The 20,218-nt window shown below is 36.8% G+C and overlaps 1 protein-coding gene across 1 annotated transcript in view; it reads left to right on the forward strand.

Annotated features, from left to right (window-relative positions):
• LOC131688740 (uncharacterized) overlaps window positions 1–20,218 on the forward strand; it is a 342,957-nt gene that overhangs the window by 109,773 nt on the left and 212,966 nt on the right. Inside the window, 2 exon segments of the mRNA XM_058973225.1 lie at window positions 15,664–15,772; window positions 18,168–18,273. Coding sequence (XP_058829208.1) covers window positions 15,664–15,772; window positions 18,168–18,273 — 215 coding nt within the window.

Genomic DNA, 20,218 nt, shown 5'->3' on the forward strand with positions numbered 1-20,218 from the left:
TTTATATCGTTTTGTCTAACTTAACTAACTGCGAAGAAATCTAAATTGTTTGTGGGTAGCAAAGGAAAAAACTAGAAACATTGTGGGGATAATTGTATTTGAATATTTATTGTTTTCAGGAAATGATAAATATGGCCCATGTATGTAAGATCTCGTAAAGCGAGGATATCACGAACAGGAACATAGGGTGGTTTTCTTCTGGCTCGTAAGGAGTCTATTAATTGGGATCTGGCTTCACGATATTCAGTGCAAGACCAAACAATATGTTCAATGTCTTCGTAACCCTCTCCGCAAGCACATTGATTATCTTCTGCGATCCCAATACGGCGGAGATGCAATCCATTTTCCCAATGTAACAACATTGGGGAAATGTAAGAAAACAGACAAAGTTTTCGCTGTTTTGTTCATTGTTGATGGATTTTCATGAATTGAAAACCAATCGATTCGGAAAATTGCCGCAGTAAAAAATTGTTCTCAAATTTATTTGTGTATTTTATGAGCACACTATTGAAAAATCCGTAAATCTGCAAAAAATAGGGAAAACATTTACAATTTTCACAAATTAGCGCACTTTCCCTAACACCGACCTCATCTTGACACTCATAAGCATCCTACACATTTTCTCGCTTGATATAAAAGGAATGTTTCTGATCGAATTTCTTTATTGCCATACCTGCTCTGCTAACAGATTTTCGCTACTGCTGCTGTTGCATCTTTGATTCGACACGAGCCACGGAGGGGGAGCGTTTGTGTGTACTGGAAGGATTTTTCTTACAGATCCAAGCGACGATGGCGGATCAGAAGCGAGATGGCGAATTGCTGGTGTATGCCGTGCGTTTAGTTGTGCAGGAAAGGCTCAAATCGTTTCATAGGATTCTAATCCTTTATCACCAAATAGTTATCAGCGAGCCGCCCCTCTTAGGAAGAAAACATAATGGAAAAAAGAATTGAATTGGAAAATTATATTTATTAACTTGTACTAAGTTTGCGCTCGTTAATTCTGTACCTTCACCAGTGAATCATAATTTAAGCAAATATTCTTCAAATAATTAATCTACAAACCCGAAGGTTTTTGCAAAAACTTCAAGGAAATCAGTGAATGTGGCAACCCTTTCACTAAGCGAAAACCATAAACTTCAAGGAAATCAGTGAATGTGGCAACCCTGTCACTAAGCGAGCTGCCAAAGAGGGACGTTCATCTGCGTGTACTAGAACGATTTTTTTTAAAAATTTTGATTAGAGAGGTTTTAACCTTAGAGCCATTCGCCTCTTTTCGGGTTTGAGAAATCTCTTTTTGGAAAAATCTCTAACCCTATCGTGGTTCAGTATCGAACCCAGGTGAGCTGTGCACAAGGCAATCGATTTACCAACTACGCTATGCCCGTTCCCTACTAGAACGATTTTGTAAATCGTACTTTCGAGCGATGATGGTACAACAAAAGCAAGATGGCGAATTGCTGTTTTATACCATGTGTATGTGGCAAGGTCCGAATCGTTTCATAGAATTCTCGCCCTGAATCACAAGGCAGTTATCTGCAAATCGTCCTTATTAGAACGAATATATAATGGAAAAAGAATTCAATTAGAACATTCCTTTTACTAACTTGTCTTAAATGTGAGCTTGTTAATGATCAATTCTGTAAGTGAACAATAACATTAAAAGTAACAACGTAATACGTGTGTGCCCTGAAAAACGAGGTGATATTGATACGATACAATACGATGCAATAATGGTCGTGTCTTGTACACAACCCTCTAATTTTTTTTATTTATCAACATTCTTCTAACCACGTAGTATAATGGTTATTTAAGTGTAAGGGTATCATATTGAAAATAGTAAGCCGAGAAATACGCTGTTAAAGGTTTAAATTTTCATAGAACCTTATGGAAAGTAAAACAATATTTTTTTGCATTTTTCTTGATATTTTTTCAACAAACATGTTATGTATTGTTTGTGTATTGTGAATCAAAGGTGATTCATAATACAATTCAACAGATCTCATTTTTAACAAAAATGCATATGCTACTCTCAAGCTTATATACACGAGGCGACACACGCTATTGCATGATAGAAACAAATTTAGAGTGAATATTTTTGATGGGGTGTGTCCTGTCGCCTCGTGTATGGACCGTTTTATGCTTTAATTAGCAGTATAATGGACACATAACCCACGTTCATCTACTTTCATAATTTCTTATAAATTTCACCAAACACTGTAATAAGTAAAAAAATACCAATCACAGTAAATATTGTCCGTTGTTATTTTTTATTCGGATCAAAATCTGAAGTCAAAGTTGAAACGCGTTCGCAAAGTTGAACCGGGTTCGCATGGTGGCACGTGGCAAAAATCAATAAATTGTGAACTGGTCGAGAGGTACAAATTTCACCCGAGTGGGTTGTGAGTTATTTTGGAAGATATGGGAGCGGGTGAGTTTAATCATGAGATATACTTTCCGAGTGGGTTAAACTAGCCGCAGTACACACAACATTTACCGCTGCTAGGTCTGCAGGTTTGCATATTAGAATTGTTTTAGTGTCAAAAATTTATTCTCGTTCCTGGTAAGCCGGCTTGGTTAAGAAGTGCACTTGTGATGAGCTCCTTTCTATGCTTCGTGGGAATATAACGGATCCTTGCATCTAGGAAGACGCGGACTAAATCGAATGTAAAAAATACACCGAATTTCAACGATTAAAGAAGTGTATTCAGCTATGAGCATTTCAAGTCAATTACTCATTACTCATGTTTTATCAAAAATAAGCAATATTTGAGAAACAAGCCAAGTGTAATACATTTAGTTCAACGAACATATTGCAAAATGCATAGTTAGGCTTAAAAATTTAAACCACCCGCAACTAGGGTTTCAGTTTGCTATTTTTCGAATACGTGTCGCAGCCTCACGTTCAATATAAGCTAAAAAACAAAACAATATGCTATCCCTCTTCACTAAAAATTGACTGTCCCTAAACTTTCTCTATTAAAGTAGAAAATTCTGATAAACATCCTTAAAGCATCATTTTATACATTTTTCTATTTATTTTATATTAATGTCATTAATTAATATCTTGTACCATGATACAGAAAAATTCTGTCAAAACACTGAGGTAAACAAATTTCAAGTCATTTGGCTGGCTGCAGGACTCTACTGGATGTTTGAAAAAGTCTCACTTTTCAATTGTTGATTTTTTCTCGCTCTTGGCTTATATCAACAAACTCACGTTATCTAATCTGCGAAAGGCATGCTTGACGAACGTCGAGTGGAAATTTTCAGCACCAACTGTAATTAAACAAATTAATGAAAAACAACATTCTGCTCCCGTTGAAGTTACTCTAACAGGTTAGTTGTTTTGGTGGCTGTAAATTCATGCTTGCTTGCACTTCAACTCTTTCTACGAGAAGGTTGCAATGTGATGAGAGTGCTTGTATCTGTTACTCGGCTGTATGGTAATAAGGAACATCAGGTTTCAATGAGAATGAATGACAATGACCAGACGGTGCGAAGCAAAGCTTAAATAAACTATGTCAAAGCTTAATGGATGATGATGAAGTTCACAGAACTCATATTTGATATCCATCGAAATGTGCATCCAACTGTAAAATATTTCGAACTTAATGCATGAAATAAAATTAGCATTAATTGACAAGTATACACACTTTCAAATCAGTACAGATAATGTGCGGTATGTAAAAAAGTTCATCCACCCCCATCACCAAATCAGTATTTGTTCTATGTTCTTGACAAAATCGTTCAGTGCACAGAGGAGTAACTGGGGTCGAATCCTGGCTAAAACTATTTATTGCGGCTATTTCTGTTATCATGCCTTAATATGAACTAAAAATAGAAAATAATTAGTTTTTGGGACAATTTGACAACTACCAGTGCACCTAACAGTGCAGAGGTCAATTTTCTAGAGTCAAATACTAGTATTTTCGAGATGATCTTTGTAAATACATTTGTTTTTTCCGATGCATGAAGAGTTGGTCAGTTGAAAAGGGAGAAGAAAAGGGATACCTGTGCACATATTCATAGATATACATTTTGCCAAACATAGTATTTGGCCCTATAGCATTTTGGCGTACCTCAAATTAGTGGAAATATCAATATTTTCAAAACGCTTGGAGTTTGTGGATCGGAAAAGATCGGAAGAGATTGAATGTTTTTCGGATAGCCGGAATCTTGTTTTGTAATGTTGTTTCAGCAACTTTGTAACTTTTTTATCATTCAAATTTGGAATGAAAGGTTTAAAAAGGGTGTTTCTAAGGCTGGTCCAATACACAGAAACACTATTATTTTTCGGTTATTTTTATGCTGAGGTTACACAAATGGTTGTGTTCAATTACGTTTGTTATAATATTGTCTTATTTAATACAGTTATCATCATTAGAAAGCGATTCTGCTGGATATATAATAAAAAATGATTAAAACCCCCTTAAAATATCACCATTTTGCATCCAATTTTTTTTAGCAATTTTGGGCATACTCTTTATTTTGCCACAATATGCAGTATGTTTTTAGGTATCTAAAAAATATAACTTAATAAAAAATCGAAAAATGTTTTTTTTCGGTTATTGGTCAAGAATCTGTTCTAGTTACTCTTCTGTGAGTGGTGTGTTTTTATTTGCATGTTTTATTGTTTATGCACCAGACCATCAAGTGCATAACATTTTTTTTTTCCTTTTTTTTGTTGCTAGGATCTGTATTCCTGGAAATAATGGTAGGTAATGGAATGACGCAAAAATTTTACATACCCCACTGACTTAAAAAGCATATTTGACTTATACCGACAAAACATAAGGGTCAACCAAATATTAATAAATCCACGGATTGGCTGGCCTGTTTTGATAACAATTATGTAAAATTTTGGCTTGTCAGCTCCTACGTTCGTAGAGCAGTTAGATAATTAAATTCAACTGTACTTGACATTGCAAACAATTCGGCAGTGGAGGATTCAATACGGTTTAAAGTGCATAGTTGTACGTAAAAATCACGTTTTACCGGAATTTGATAAAAAAAAGTTTAACATGGGCTTCATATCAAATTCATAGGCAGCGGACATTTGGATGAGGGTAACTTCGTCGTACAAGACTAATATCATTCTTTTTAGGCCTGACAAGAGCCTAAAATTCTCATACCCATTCAATGAATGATGAAATTCTCTGAATTCACCTTCGTCTTTTCGCTGCCTCCTTCGTTACTAAATTCACACAAAGCAAAACAATAAAGCCGACGCCCCTTCTTCTTTCGATTCTACGGAAGCGAGTAGCAGAAGTAGTGACTTTCGTTTTCCTATGACAATACGAAAATTTAATCTCGTTTTAATTTCAAATCAGTAATTTTGATTTTTATTTTAATTTTCATTAAATGAAATTATAGCGATGTGCATCATAACATGCAACTAGAACGCCACAAACACAGGAAATATGCACACCAATAGTACTTCAGTCGTCCAATATCATCGCTAGCTTGTAATTCTCCCAAATCGAACAACGACAAATAAATATCGTTACTAGTTTCTTTTCGTTTGGCCAGCGCTATGTGCAATATCGAAGAGACTAATGTTCTCAATTTAGAAGCGAAAACGAATGTGTGGAGGAAATAATGAAATTGAATTTACCCGCATGCTTTATCGTAGGACGTTGTCTCATTTTCGGTTTCGTAATGTTCTAGTGGTTCAGAAAGTAGCATCGCTCGCTCGTCATTTTCGTCAGATTTTGGTAAACGAAAAAAACATTTTTCGACTCTGGGCCTGACTATGATTCCAGAATTAAAAAGAGTCCACAGAAATTCTGAATGTGAATGTTAAAGGCATGTAGTTGAACATAACGCAGGTTTCCTATTTTGTCTCCGTATAACTTTACATATTTTTATATTTGATTTACATGTATACAAATAATTTACCAATTTTACTAATTAATTGCGGTATCGAGTGAATTACAAACTCATTATCTATTACCTTGGCCTTCATAGTTACTGATGAAAGATGATTTTGCTTCGTTTCTTTATAATTTGATAAAGTAAGAAAATTGCTGCTTGACGGAAAGGGAGGGTAGAGTGGCTTTTGTGAAATTTGTCGTTATTTAGAAAATGCTCAAATTTAAATACTAAAAAAATAAATTATTGGTAAGCCATTTAGTAGTTCCTTTAATCATCAAATTGAAATTTTTGTGGCGTTACATTATGTTTGACTGCTGATTATCTAATAAGTGTCGCTTAGCAAATGGTAAGTAGGAATTCATACCAATCCGATCCATATTAAAACCTCAACAGTATGATAGCCACCATTGCCGGCCGCCCACATCTCCATCGTTCACGGAGAAGATTAAAGGAAAAGGTAGACGAAAAGAAAACGAGAGGTTTGAAACTTTCATAGGGTTCGTGGACTTAGAGGTTTAGAAGGGTATAAAGTCTATTAGCTCTAAGCAAGCCATGCGACCTGTAAAGCATAGCTTATTATGTAGTGCTATTCTTGCAATCGAATCGACCTCCTCTCGAGACCAGGTATTGAAGTTGTCGCTTGCGAAAATAGAATTAAATGCAAAGACTTTTGCATTGCTTCCACCTACATTCCCCTTAGAGCCTCAGTTGGCCACCGACGGCTTTGCGATATTGCAGAACTCCTCCCCGCATCGAGTCTAGTCTTAGGTGCTTTACCTCCCACAGTACGGCATGGGGTTGTTTTCATGATTATGATCGATCTACCTCACTCCACGCGATTTGTCACAACTTCAATAAGACACGAGTGAAATGACACGGATTCCGGCACCACCAGCGCGCCCGAGCGCTTTAGACTTGTTCCTCTACTCGACATCACTGCGGTTAGATTACAATTGGAAGTTAAACCCTGATCCCCACGGTAGCGACCATCCGCCTGTCGTAATTTCTATTGCTAATGGTTCAAGATCACCGAATACAATCAATGTTTCGCAGGACCTCACATGAAATATTGATTGGAAGAGCTACACGTCCGCGATATTTATTTCTATCAACATTTGCTCTGAGAGGCTGCACCAGCATGCTCTTTCACCTATTTTGTTGAACTGGTTGTCTAAAAAGCATGCGCATTATAGCATGGTGATTTATCGACATCACGATTTAGCTACCCCAGGGATCATGTCTGAACCCTCCTTTATAGAATGTATAGGTCAACGTAAAAACAACTTGTAAACGACGTAGTGGTTTCTTTTACGGAAACCAAAGCTTTCGACACACAAGGATCATTACGTGTTTTCATGTTTTCAGCTTTGGCAACCGTTGAATTCTTTTTACAGGATTTGGTTGATGTTGTTGGTTTAATAATTACAACTAAACTCTTTCTGTCGTTAACGTTTCAGCCTACTCATTGTTCAGTCATCCTCAGAAATTGAAGCCCGTTCGCTTCACGCTTGCAGGATTGTCCAAAAAAGCAAGGACAATTTGTCTGATTGGGCTAGGTATCGAATTTTCCGTAGAGAAAACTGAGGTTATGGTATTTTCTAGGAAGCGTGAATCAGCGCATCTACAGCTTCTATTATTAGATCAAACTATCGCTCAGGTCTTCACAGTAAAATATATAAGAGTCTGGTTCGACTCTACCTGAGGATACCACATTGGGTATGTGAGACAGGAGTGCCTATAAATGATCAACTTTCTCCGTACAACCGGGGTGTACACCCAGGAAACCTAATAAGGTTGTATCAAACAATGATATTGTCAGTAATGGAATACTCTGCTCTCCTATAAACATACATTTCGTCAAACTCGAACGAATCCGGTATCGTTGTTTGGATATGGCTAGGGTGCATGCAGTCGATGAATCTCGAAGTCTTGTTCTCCCGCTGAAAAATCGATTTCGGGAGCTCTCATACCGACTGCTCATTTGATGTGATATCTTGAACCCATTGGTGATTCAAAATTTCGAGAGGCTTGTCTAGCTCAATTCTCAGATTTGTTTCATGCTCCTGTATTTTGACTGCATGGCGCAGAATATTAACCCTTCTTCTTACAATATCAATCGTGATCATTTCTTAAATACTTCTGAATAAACTGTTTTCTTCGACACATCCCTGAAAGACGAGATTCGTGGAATACCGGAATGCCCGGAAGTGGTGCCTCACATTTTTTATAATAAATTTCGAGAAGTCGACTGCTGGAAGATGTTTCATACTGACGGATCAAATCTCGAAGGGTCAACTGGCTTTGGTATTTTCAATCAAAACTTCACCGCAAACTCAGTGACTCTGCTACAGTTGAGGGGAACATGGGGAGACTTGACCAAGCGCAAAATTCTATTTTTGGCTATGGCGTCTTCTATTCGTTTCTTAAAAAATTTTCAAAAATATTTTTATACTTGTTTCGTTCCCTTAAGCTAATTTATGAAGTTTGGAATGAAAAATCCTTTCCTTATAGAAAACATTACGTGATTAATAAATTTGCATTAAATGATGTAATTTTTTATCAAACTTTGTGTGGACATATCTACTCGACTACTAATTACTATTAATGTACTAATATACCATCTTAATCCTTGTGAAGCAGTGAAATGATTTTACATATATTGGAACATTGGAATAGTTATTACTAGAATTTGACTGACTGACATAGAATGCAATAACTAATGTTGGGGAGACTTGACCAAGATTTGATGGGGTGACTTGACCAAGTGGCAATTAGCTGAAGAAAGATACAAAATTCCTGATATTTATTATGCTTTGGTATTTACCGTTAATGTTAATCACGCTATAAAAAAAAATCCCACCTCAAACATAAGTCTTTATATTTTAGTATTAGTAAACAAAGTTACAATAGTAGGACTAATTTCGTGACGTGTGAACATGCAATGCAAGCAGTACAGTTAATCCTTAAAAAGAAATGCATTAAAAAGTCGAAATTTATCAAATGCAACCCTTTTATATTTTTTACTGCTACCTAAGGATCTCGACAATATGGAAAAAATAATTACAGTATGTTTTATGTCATTATTTTTTGTTATGATTTTTCAAAATTCTCTTGGTCAAGTCTCCCCGCAGTGGGGAGACTTGACCAAAAAAAAACGATCACAGAAAAACTTTTGTAACTTTTCAAAAATTAAAATAAAAATTCTGCAAAAAATCATGAAGACGCACAATAGCTTTGCACATTATATCGCAATGACTATTGAGGGATTGAAGGCTTTTTAAGAGATTTATGCAGTTTTAGCTGAAAACCTGGTCAAGTCTCCCCATGTTCCCCTATATTGCAGAACTAGCTCCTATTCAGTATACCCTTGGAGCCATTGACACAATATCCACAGACGATTTCTCCATTGTTTCGGATCGCCTCAGTTCCATTGACGCTATTTGCTCAATGAAACATGGAAAGTACTCCCCTTATTTTTTGGAGAAAGTACAGTAGCTACTGAGTGGTTTTTCTGACAAACATTTCCAGATTAGGTGGTTTGGATCCATCCAAGCATTTGAGTGATGTCCCGATCTATGTCAAACCTTTGCACTCTGGATGCATATTTCCGGCGTATTGAGTACGTATGTAGTGGTGTCTGCGCTTGTGGCGACGAGTTTGGCTTCTCAAACTCAGCACGAGATCTCATACTTTCTTTTCTCGAACAGCGATACCAAGCCGTAAAGATAGGTAACGTGAAATCTGCCGAACTTATGCTAGCCCAGGGCACGCCGCAGGGTTCATGTCTGAGCGCGTTGTTATTTAGCCTCTACAAAAACAGTGTACCCGAAGTTCTCCGATGTAATTACCAGCTATATGCAGATGATATGCAAGTTTACATATCCGGAAGCATTGAAGAAATCGATGTGTTGATCAATAGGGTGAATGCGGACCTCAATTCGATTGAACAGTGGGCAGCTGCCAATGAACTCTTTCCCAACCCGAAGAAAACACAAGCGATCATCTTTTGCAAGTCTGGTTTTATAGCGGCTCAATTGAAGATAGTGTTCGTTGTTGAGGAGATTCCGAATGCTGAAAAAATAACGAATCTTGGTCTCCGAATGGACAACAATCTTTCTTTGGCTACTCAAGTTAACGACATCACTCGGAAAGTCTTTGCCTCACTACGCACTTTTCGTAGATTTTCTCCTGTTCACTCGTTGCCAGAGTTTACAATTTTCGCATTCGTGAACAGAATAAGGCGATATTTCACCTACTTTGACCAGCAATAAAAAATTAAACATACGATGTAACATTGTTTGCTCTCCAACTTTTCTCGACAAGACAGCATTGGATCTCATCTTTTCGCGGTATAATATGAGATGATATTTTCGCGCCTAATGTAAAACTGTCGAATAACTAATGGTTTCGCAAAAATTCATAAAAATGAGTAGATACAGATCCTTAGAATGAAAATACTGCAATAATGTGGGGAAATAAATTCTATAATGTAATATATAATTGGTTTTTCTTGAACTTAATTTATCACGAGGTTCGAAGCTGTGAAACTATCACGCTTCCATACTGCATTCTCAGCAAATTCTCGCAATTTCTTGAAAGGTGAAAAGTTGGGTCCGTGCCTACTAAGGATGAAAAAGCTGTGCGATAAACTGCTTGTCGTGAGAAGGAGCGAATATTTTAACCTCTGCTCGTGGCGAACGCTGAAATTGATTCAAGCTGCAGTGATACCTCTCTTCACGTACTGCGATGTGGTGTACTACCCAGGGTTAACAACAGGACAGAAAAACCAGCTTCATAGGTGCTTCAAAGCCTCGATTCGCTTCGTCTACAACATGCAGCGGCGTGAGACTTCTGCTAATGTACGGAACAAAATCCTAGGTCTCACTGAGAATCATCATCACCGGATATACTGCTTTATGCGACAGGGCTACAATGAAGAGTTACCTCAATATATCCAGCAACATCTAGGACGTAGTAATAGAGAGAGATTAAGATCGTTTACCGTACACCGTTAAACCACGAACACCAGGTAAAGCGTACTCGCATATGTTTTAACGAAGAGGTTCCCGTATGTATTTAATAAATTACAAATTACAATCACGATATCGAACACCTTGTCTGTGAGCACCGAGTATAGTTCCTCTAGGTCTCGGCTCTTCCCAAAATCAATCAATATAAGAATTTAGTCCCTCTTTTTCTGTTTTTGTCGTTCTCAGAAGTCCTTTGTACTGCTTTTGAGGTACCGACTGCACTACGTGATCGCCTTCAATTTCACCACGGTGATGGCAAAAACCAAAATTGGAGCCTAAAGCGACCTGAAGTTCTGACCCTTCTTGGAGGATTCCCTGCGGGTCCGACGGGGACTATCGTGGCTGTCCAAAGCTGGCATAACCGTCGACGATCTGCCACAAACTACAAGCTTGATTCTTCTCTTCTCTGTCATCGTTGCCCATTTCCGTTCCCCTGTATCAGATATTGCTGTTACTGAAATCAAATCCTCGTGAAAATGGCTCTATCAAGTAAATAAGTCTTTGTTATAAAAAAGCGAATCTGAATCTTTTTCTCTTTATTACCCTTCATTAAATCACACTCCTATTCTCACGAAAACTAAAATCAAAGTTTATTTATGTTTAGTCAGCACCAAGCCTACCACCCCCCCCCCCTTAGTCTTTGTGATGCATATTGAACTGTCTAAATTTGTTCTTAGTCTAAAATGGTCTTTAATTTAAATGCAGTTTAAAAAATTCGTATTGTGATGCTCTAGTTTTAAGAATTTTGAAATGCAAAATGCAAAAGTTGGCACTAGTAGTAGTACCGTGCTTTATCAAATCAACAAATGGAATAAAAAATACAAGAAGGTAAACTCCAATTTATACCATTCCCAAGTGGTTTGCAAACCTGCACTGGGCTCTTCAAACCCATCCTAGTTGATAAAGAACAGTTCCCAAACATTATTTTCCCGACCTGATATCTCACAGGCTATTTCGACGCACACAAAGTAATTTAGGGGAAGATGGGGTAAAACGAACCCCGGGAGCAAAATGCACTTCATACTTTTATCATAAGCTACTTTATGGAAAACACTAACACTAGCCGGAAGTCCGTCATAGCTAATATACACTGCTAAAGTATTTGAATTGCAGCACGAGATATAAATAAAAAAACAAATAACGTGCTTTACGCGTGTTTACCGTTATGTCCGTGCATTGATGTGCTATTTTTACCTTTATTCGTTATTCTATCGCACTATGTATGAAAAATCTACTAAATAATTCATTTTTTGCTATATTTATATCTTTGCTTCATCGAGGGAAAAATGCCTTCTCTATCGACCGTGCTGGTTTTATGATCGAAAACAGAAAAATCGTTCTAGAAACCTAAAAATTTCGTAACCTAAGGCGATTTAATGGCACACTTTTGTCAAATCCTGGCAGAAAACAAAATTACTTGTTTGTTCACAAAGCTTTTTGCTTCGTTTTTGCAGTGCATTCGTTGTTGTGGTGGCTTTTACCCCCGCACAAGTGCGTTTTGCGCTGCCTTATTTTCAAATAGTAAGTAATTTATAATGATTTTGAAAATTAATTTTTTTCATGTTTTTGAATATTTCGCAAAGCGTTAGGTTTGTAATTACAGAGGAAAATGTTGGTTAAATGACATCATTATTGACATTCTCTCCGTTAGTGTTCTACAGCTGTTATGATCAAATTTGCTTAGGGGATGAGTTTTACTCCATTATCCCCTACCTCTTGATTTATATGCATAAAGCATTTCTTCTTTCCTTCACCCAGATAACCATCGTACATTTCCCGTGAATATGTTATACCATTACACTAAAGTAAGTCGACGATGCGAACAAATAAAGGAAAGGCGTGTTACAAATAAAATCTCCGTCGTCGAGTGGTTACGTACAACCCTACGTCAGGTTCATAGCGTAAAAGCCGATTGGATAATACGGCGAGGAATGCGTTTCCACTTGTTGAGTGTTTACTCCCGGATAGTAAAATCGAAATATGAAAAAGGTCTAAGGTGCGGCTTAGAGTTTTCTCCATTCTGATTTGACGCAGTTTCATCAAAGTTATGCTATGGAATCTGGGTCAGTCCTTGATTCTGCTCCTGAAATTATCTATGCTGGAGTAAGTGAATGATTGGTTTGGTGCCATTCGAGTTTTTTTTCGGTATTATTCATTAATTATTTTCATCAGATTCGTTGCCACTTTCAATATTAAAATGCACGGAATAATAGCCTACCATTGAAAATAAGAGAAATTTTCTATACACAAATGTTAGAATATTAAAATTGTTTTCCATGCACCGAACAAAAGAGATTTGATTTATTGATTACGATTGTTTTGTTATTTTGTTCAGATATTTTCCGATTGAAAATAGTGGCTACTCTCAAGGTCCGAAATTGAGCTGTTATTGCCTTTCTCTTATAGAAATGTTACGCAATTGCTGACTTTATAACCTCATACGCATATAAAGTTACTATTGAATTTCATTTTGACCCACTTTCGGGTTCCGGAGTTAGAGAACGTCTGAGCACATACAAAATCTAGATATAATTTGTCCATATTGATTTCTTGGGGTTTACTCAATCGATTTTCGCAAACTTAGTGTTAGTCCAATACGAAAGGTATAATGTCTTCATTGAATGCTATTGCGTAAGCAACGTACTCCGGAAACAACGAAAGCGATACTGAGGTCATAGTACTGTCGACAACTAAACTCTTCCTCGTCAAATTGAACTGCAATATGAAACTTCCCGGAATAGTGCATTCGGTGAATATCTTCGAAATAATTCCTCGACATTCTGGACGTATATAAATTGGAGAAAACGTTCCGGGCTTATACAAGAAAATGTATATTTTCGACACAAAAATTCACAGTGAGTCGAGTCGGTGTATCTTTTTACAGATCATTTCCGAGATATATTTACCAGCCTGCCTGTCTATCCATCGCAACAGTACCTCGAAACATTGTCTACATGCAATATCAATCTTCCTCGTCCTAATGTAAATTATTAATTATGTTTTGATAAAGTTCGTCTATACTATGATGTACGCTGCACCTTCCAACATAACTGATGAACGTTAGCAAAGATTTGTAAAACAAATTCCAGCTGTCGAGAAGCGTCATTAAGTGAACGAAATATATTTTGACTTCACGAAAGCATTCGACAAGGTGCCCTACAACATTACTGAAGCAACTTCCCTACACCTGCATCAGGTCCGGAAAACTACTCTACAATGATAATCTTAAAATATTTCTTTCAATTGCCTTAGGACACGACCCTGCTGTGCTCCAGGATGATGTAGCCGATATAAAGAAACGGAGCTTGTTAAACGGCATGCAGATCAACGTTGATAAATGTAAGGTGATAAGTAACTGGTACTCGGCTGCTCTGCGAATTACCCGGTCATCGAGAGGATGTATTTTTTCCGTGTCTTGGAAATGTTATTCGACAGAATTCTTCGTTTCACAGACCCCATCACAGTATCAACGGCGACCCCCTTAATCGAAAAATTATCTCAAAAACTCAACGTAGGGGTTAGATATTTTTTACATAGAATGTGTATGCAAAATTTGAAATAAATCGTTTAAGTAGTTTTTGAATGGCAGTTAAGCTGTCCTTTTATGTCAGCTTCTTTCTCCGAGCAGCCAAGATAAGCCGTGTAGTGTCGGTAGTGGTTGTTTCAACTGGCTAAGAATTACACTACGAACTACCTGTTCCGGTGGTAAAAACCCACCAAACAGGGAACCCCAATTCCATAGTGTCATGCGACCCGTGCTATGGGTAAAATTATTGAGGGGATTTAAAATATTCTCAATGGCAAACGGAGCCTGGGAAGAGCTGGGCGAACTTCCCAGTATGCTGCATTACGCAGCGGAACGTTCACTCTACGCATCATTTGGGGCAGCTCAGACATCAATCTGAGATGGTCTGAACTGATGGAGTACAAATCTCCCTATTCTGAATGTAGGAAACCGACCATCTTTTGGGCCTGGGAGGGAGGAGGTGTTAGACATAACGCTTTGCTCTGATAGAGTTTTTAGAATTCGGTAAAAAATTCGCTGAGAAACAGTTATGGCATGAACTTAGAAACTTGGCATCAATAATATGGTCAAAGCTACATTAATTATGCAGACTAATTAAATCATATGTGTATCATGGTGGTACTAAGTTGTAAAGAATTTTATGGGTGACCGTATTCTTTAACCTGTAGCTCCGAAACCGGATGTCCGTACAAGTAAAAATTCAATAATAGCATATTGGTTCATTTGAAGCTTGTGCAAATCGGTTCAGCCATCTCTGAGAAAAATTAGTGACCTTATAAAATACATACGCACACACATACCGACATTTGATGATTTCGAAGAACTGAGTCGAATGGTGTATGAGACTCGGCCCAGCGGGTCTCAGTTCAAAAGTCGGTTTTTGGGGGTGATTGCATATCCTTTTTATATGGATGGTGGTATTTGCCTACTTGCTACTGACAACAAGCTCTAATGTGAGCAGTTAACCAGCTGAATAGCCAGATATTTTACCTTCTTACATTTTTTGTCACGATTTACTAAATTTACATGAATGAAAAGAAGTTAAGAATTCTTCGGATTAAGTCATAGATTATCTCGTAAACTGTTTCACCCCAACTTTTAAAAGATCTACTAGAGTACCGTACCTTAATCAGCTTACTTTCACATAACACCTAAATTTATTCATGTTTTAATTAAGAAAAATAAGACTGTTTAGTTGTGTAACTTTAAACTAGTTTCCTTTATCATTTTCAGTTTCGGACTTCACAGAAACACTAGCACAACTCTACGAACAACATGCTGAAGCTCTGCAAGTATTGGTGTCAAATTATAGGAAACGGAATGGTGAATTGAGAAAAGAAAGGTAAGTTTCATGCTATGTCGCCTTTTCCGATTATATTATAATAAAATTGACCGGGATCAAGAAGTTTTAAATCGATTGATTTGAGCCCGACTGAAACCCATGATCGGATCAGGCATCGCTTCTACCAAAATTTACACCACCTTCGTAATTTCTAAGTTCAAATCATTCGAATAAATCAACCCGACTCGCGACTATGTTCCGGACCAACCTATCCCAAAAAAATCGATTTTCGAAAAGTAATGGCGCTCAACCCTGTAGTAGAAAATATGCATAATTGAAGTACTTTTGTAGAACAAATCAATTTTCTCGAAAATAATCTGGTTCTGCAAATGCGATTTATGAAAATTGCCATTTTGAACGCAAAATTTTCGTATAAAACCAGTTTTCGCAACTTTTTCAAGTTTAAAAAAAGCGTTTATATCATTGATAGATAAACATAGCGAAAATACATCTTCTGAAGAAAATCTGTGCAAAACAAATAGTATTTATTTTCTCTGAACTTGAGATATGTATAGAAACGTACTATTTTTTACAAATAATTTCGTGAAAAAATATTGTTAAAATTCGGATGGCGGGCTGAGATAAAGCATTTTGAGTAAATATCATGAAACCTTGAAATTATGTCTGCATTTTTATAATTAATCAATATCTTAACAGTTACTTCACCAGTGAGCAATTTAAAAGGATTTTTCTCTATTTTCTGTTTTTACATACTTAGAATTTACATCTTAGTCTGAGGTAATTATTGAGACATTTATAGAATTGTGCATGGACAACATCTTTTTCGAATAAGAAGTGATAACACCAATACAGCCTGTATACCATTCACGATTGATTATATTTATTTATTAATGTTAATGTATGATATGACGTGTAATAAAACAATCAAATCGCAATATTTTCAAATTTTCGAAGGAATATGACATGAATAAAGCTTTAGAAGAGTAATTTTGACTCGTCCCGTTTTCAGCTATATTTAGCAATAGTTCGTTTTTATTAGTTCCTACAACGTAACAATTACTGAAATATTTTCCGAGCATGCTTTAGCATACATGATCCATTCGTCGGTAGTCCACGGTGACAAATTCAGTTGTATCGAAATAGTGGAGTAAATTTTGGGAAACATAACCTGGTAGCTTTAGTTGGAATGGTTTTGCGCTAATCAGATCTCCATGATCAAATTAATTGTGTAATGATTATGAACTTGAAAAAGAACAATACTAGAAAATGTCTGATGAGAGTAAATGAGTTAGAATCTCTTTACGCTTCAAGATAAGGTTGCCCAAAATTTACTCCAACGTTTTGATATCTTGCTGATTAATAGTACAAACAATTACAGCAGGAGTTAAAAAGAGCCGTTCCAGGTATGCCAAAGTATGTTCGGAAATCTAAGAGTAAAACTGAGAATGGTACAAAAAATTACTGCGAGATAAGCAGATTTCTCTACTGCGTGTGTTAAATCTTCATTAAAATCAATCAGTAGCGCTAGTACCTCATTAGCTGATTTTCTTGAATATTTAGCACATGGTGAAAAAATATACTGTGTTTTTCGTTTTCGATATTCGTATATTTCTCCGATCGACCTTAAATGACAGCATGGATCGTTGTGAAAGAACAGTAGTTTCATGTGGAGACTTCAACGAAGATGGTCCTACAAAAGATACTGATAAAAACGAATTAGTACCAACTATCGCCGAAAACACCAGGATTCAAAATAATTTTTCTAAAACTTCGTTCATGCGATATTTCAATATGATATGTCTAGATGAGTTTTAAAAAAAAGATTTGTTTTATAAAAATGCTCCAAATTTGCATATCCTTCGTTCTAGGGTTGAGCACCATGATTTTTCGAACATAGATTTTTTTGTAGGACAGCCTATTCTGGACTTAATTAATACGAACCAGTTGGGGAAATGCATTTTCAGCGACCGACTACAGAAATATACCATTATTTCTTAGCTGTTTAATACGATTAGATTTGCTTTTTCTTACCCATATCCTAATGGTCGCCTTGCTAGTGCACGATTTTATATATAACGTCTACCGTCTGGTTAAAGAGCAATATTGAAACAAGATATGGACTGATATATAGAAGAACTGTACCTAAGACGGACATCTCAAGGTTTAGAACCTCTTCCCAGGTGTTTTGACTATATTGGCCAATTTTTTAACATTCTTTATGCTAAAACTGTGTGGGTGTCCATCTTACTCGGGATGTCCGTTTTCGACGCACTTCCCCTAATTGAATATCTTTTATGTGTTTCTATCTAAGTTGCCAATGTCCCAACATCAACCTTGGTCTGGTTCAATGAAACGAACTGTCTATATGAATACAAACATTCTTGTTCGTTTACTTATGACGCGTTTTTGCTCTATTTTCTTTTCCCATTACTAGACCAGCTTGCCAGTCAAACCTATTCCATGCTTGGGAAACGTTTTTGCAGGAAATCGAAGCTGACTCCCAGGCAACCATCGATGTCGCCAGTTCCCTTTCCAGGCAGGTAAGTTGCTCTACGATGACAAGTATGCACACCAATAGAAAAAATATGAATTTTTTCGTTGACGTAATTGCAAACATAACACAATACAACAAACCGTAATAAGTGTTCCATTTGATTTTACATGAAACATATACTTTACATGTGCAATGACATAAAATTACACTTATTACCATTCAGAACCAACGCTATATTTGAAGTAAAATTACGTGATTTACGAAATTCAACATAATGTAAAATAAAAATCAAACGAAAAACTACGTCATTTTGATGCTCGTATATGTCAGGGTTAGGAAATGTAAATTTACGCGATTTTTCTAGGTGTGTGTATACAAGTATTTCATGAAGAATAACACGTTTTTCTCCATGCACTTCCACGAAACCGCCAGACATTGCAATGTGTCGAACATTCGATTGATTTCGTAATTCGATGATAGCTAAGTGTAGTTTGATCAATTTATTGGATTTTGTCAACAGCAACATCAACAATATGTGTCAGGTTCAATCGGTGAAATATCACGTTCCATCAGGTGTAGCAATCTATAATGTGATTACTTGCCATTCTCTAAAAGGGTTACATTGAATATGCGGGAAAATGCTTTTAACCTCCCACTGTTTGTGTTCATGTGCACTTATGTGCATTATACTGGAATATGCATTTAGATAAATTGCATCTGAAAGAACTTGCATCATTGCTGATTCAGTTTGTCTTTGCTTCCGTAGTTACAGCATCACCCGAACGGGTGCTTAAGTATTGTATTTTACACTACATCCTAAAAGTTTTTAAGTATAAACGACAGTATGTGGTTTGAAAACACTAATACAATAATCCAAACATTGCACTAGCTTTCGTTTGGAAACAAATTTTTAGGATACCCTGAAATTTGTGATATTTGCAGTTATATACCGAAATACATAGTAAAATTAATAGTGTCTAGCAGATTGAAAAAGAACTGTGTGAAGTGAATTAGAAAAAAAACGATCATCAATCTAAGGCAGAAGCACGAAAAGAAGTAAAAAATCTTCGAATATCACAGGGATCGTGCCAATCGAGCCAATATATTCTGAAATTAGCTGTACAACACGTGCCTTCGGGAAAATGCTTTTTTTTACTAAATTCGCTCATTTGATAGGGCACGTTAGCTTAAAGTTGCCATTTTTTTTTGCTTTGCATTTTAAATTTCTTAAAACTAGGGGATTACATATTGATACTTGTTTGGAATGAAGAGATTTTATAGCAATCTTATACATAAACACGAGGGGTATTATAATTTTCGTATCGTTAGGGCTGTCATTTAGTTTTTATGGTAATTCGGTTTGACATTTTTAGCAGGGAGATTATTGTAGCAAATAATTATTAGCTGGGGGGGATAATGCTACAACCATTGTAAAACTAGGAATAACTATAGGTCGTGATGGAATTTTTTTCAATTATAGAGGTTTTAACCTTAAGGTCATTCGCCTTTTCGGGTTAGAAAAATCTTTTATGAAAAATTTCTAACCCTATGTGCGGGATCGAGACGCGAACCCAGGTGCGCTGCGTACAAGGCAATCGCTTACCAATACGCTACGCCCACCCCGTTGATGGAATTTTGTAATGATTTAGAGATTATGTAATATGACAGTTAAAACTAGGAGAGACGGGAAGAGCAAAATGCTTCGGCATGATATTGGGGGAGGGGGAGGAGTATGAGGTGATAAATCTGGTTATTAGAGTCAGGGGAGGGAGATGTCAGACTGAAGAAAATTATTAACTTTCAGTTTCAGGCATCGGGAGATCAAAGCAATGGTATCAGACTCGGACGGCCTTCGTCAAGAAGAATCGTGTAGTGGGATACCAGGTAATCTTCCTCGATCCGGCAGGGGTTCCTCCAAACGATTCCGTAGCACGACTCAGATGCGGATCGACAACACTTTGCGTTGCGCGTGTGATGTTTGCGCTGTAGGT

The sequence above is a fragment of the Topomyia yanbarensis genome, chromosome 3, assembly GCF_030247195.1.
Source record: "Topomyia yanbarensis strain Yona2022 chromosome 3, ASM3024719v1, whole genome shotgun sequence".
Taxonomy (NCBI): Eukaryota; Metazoa; Arthropoda; class Insecta; order Diptera; family Culicidae; genus Topomyia; species Topomyia yanbarensis.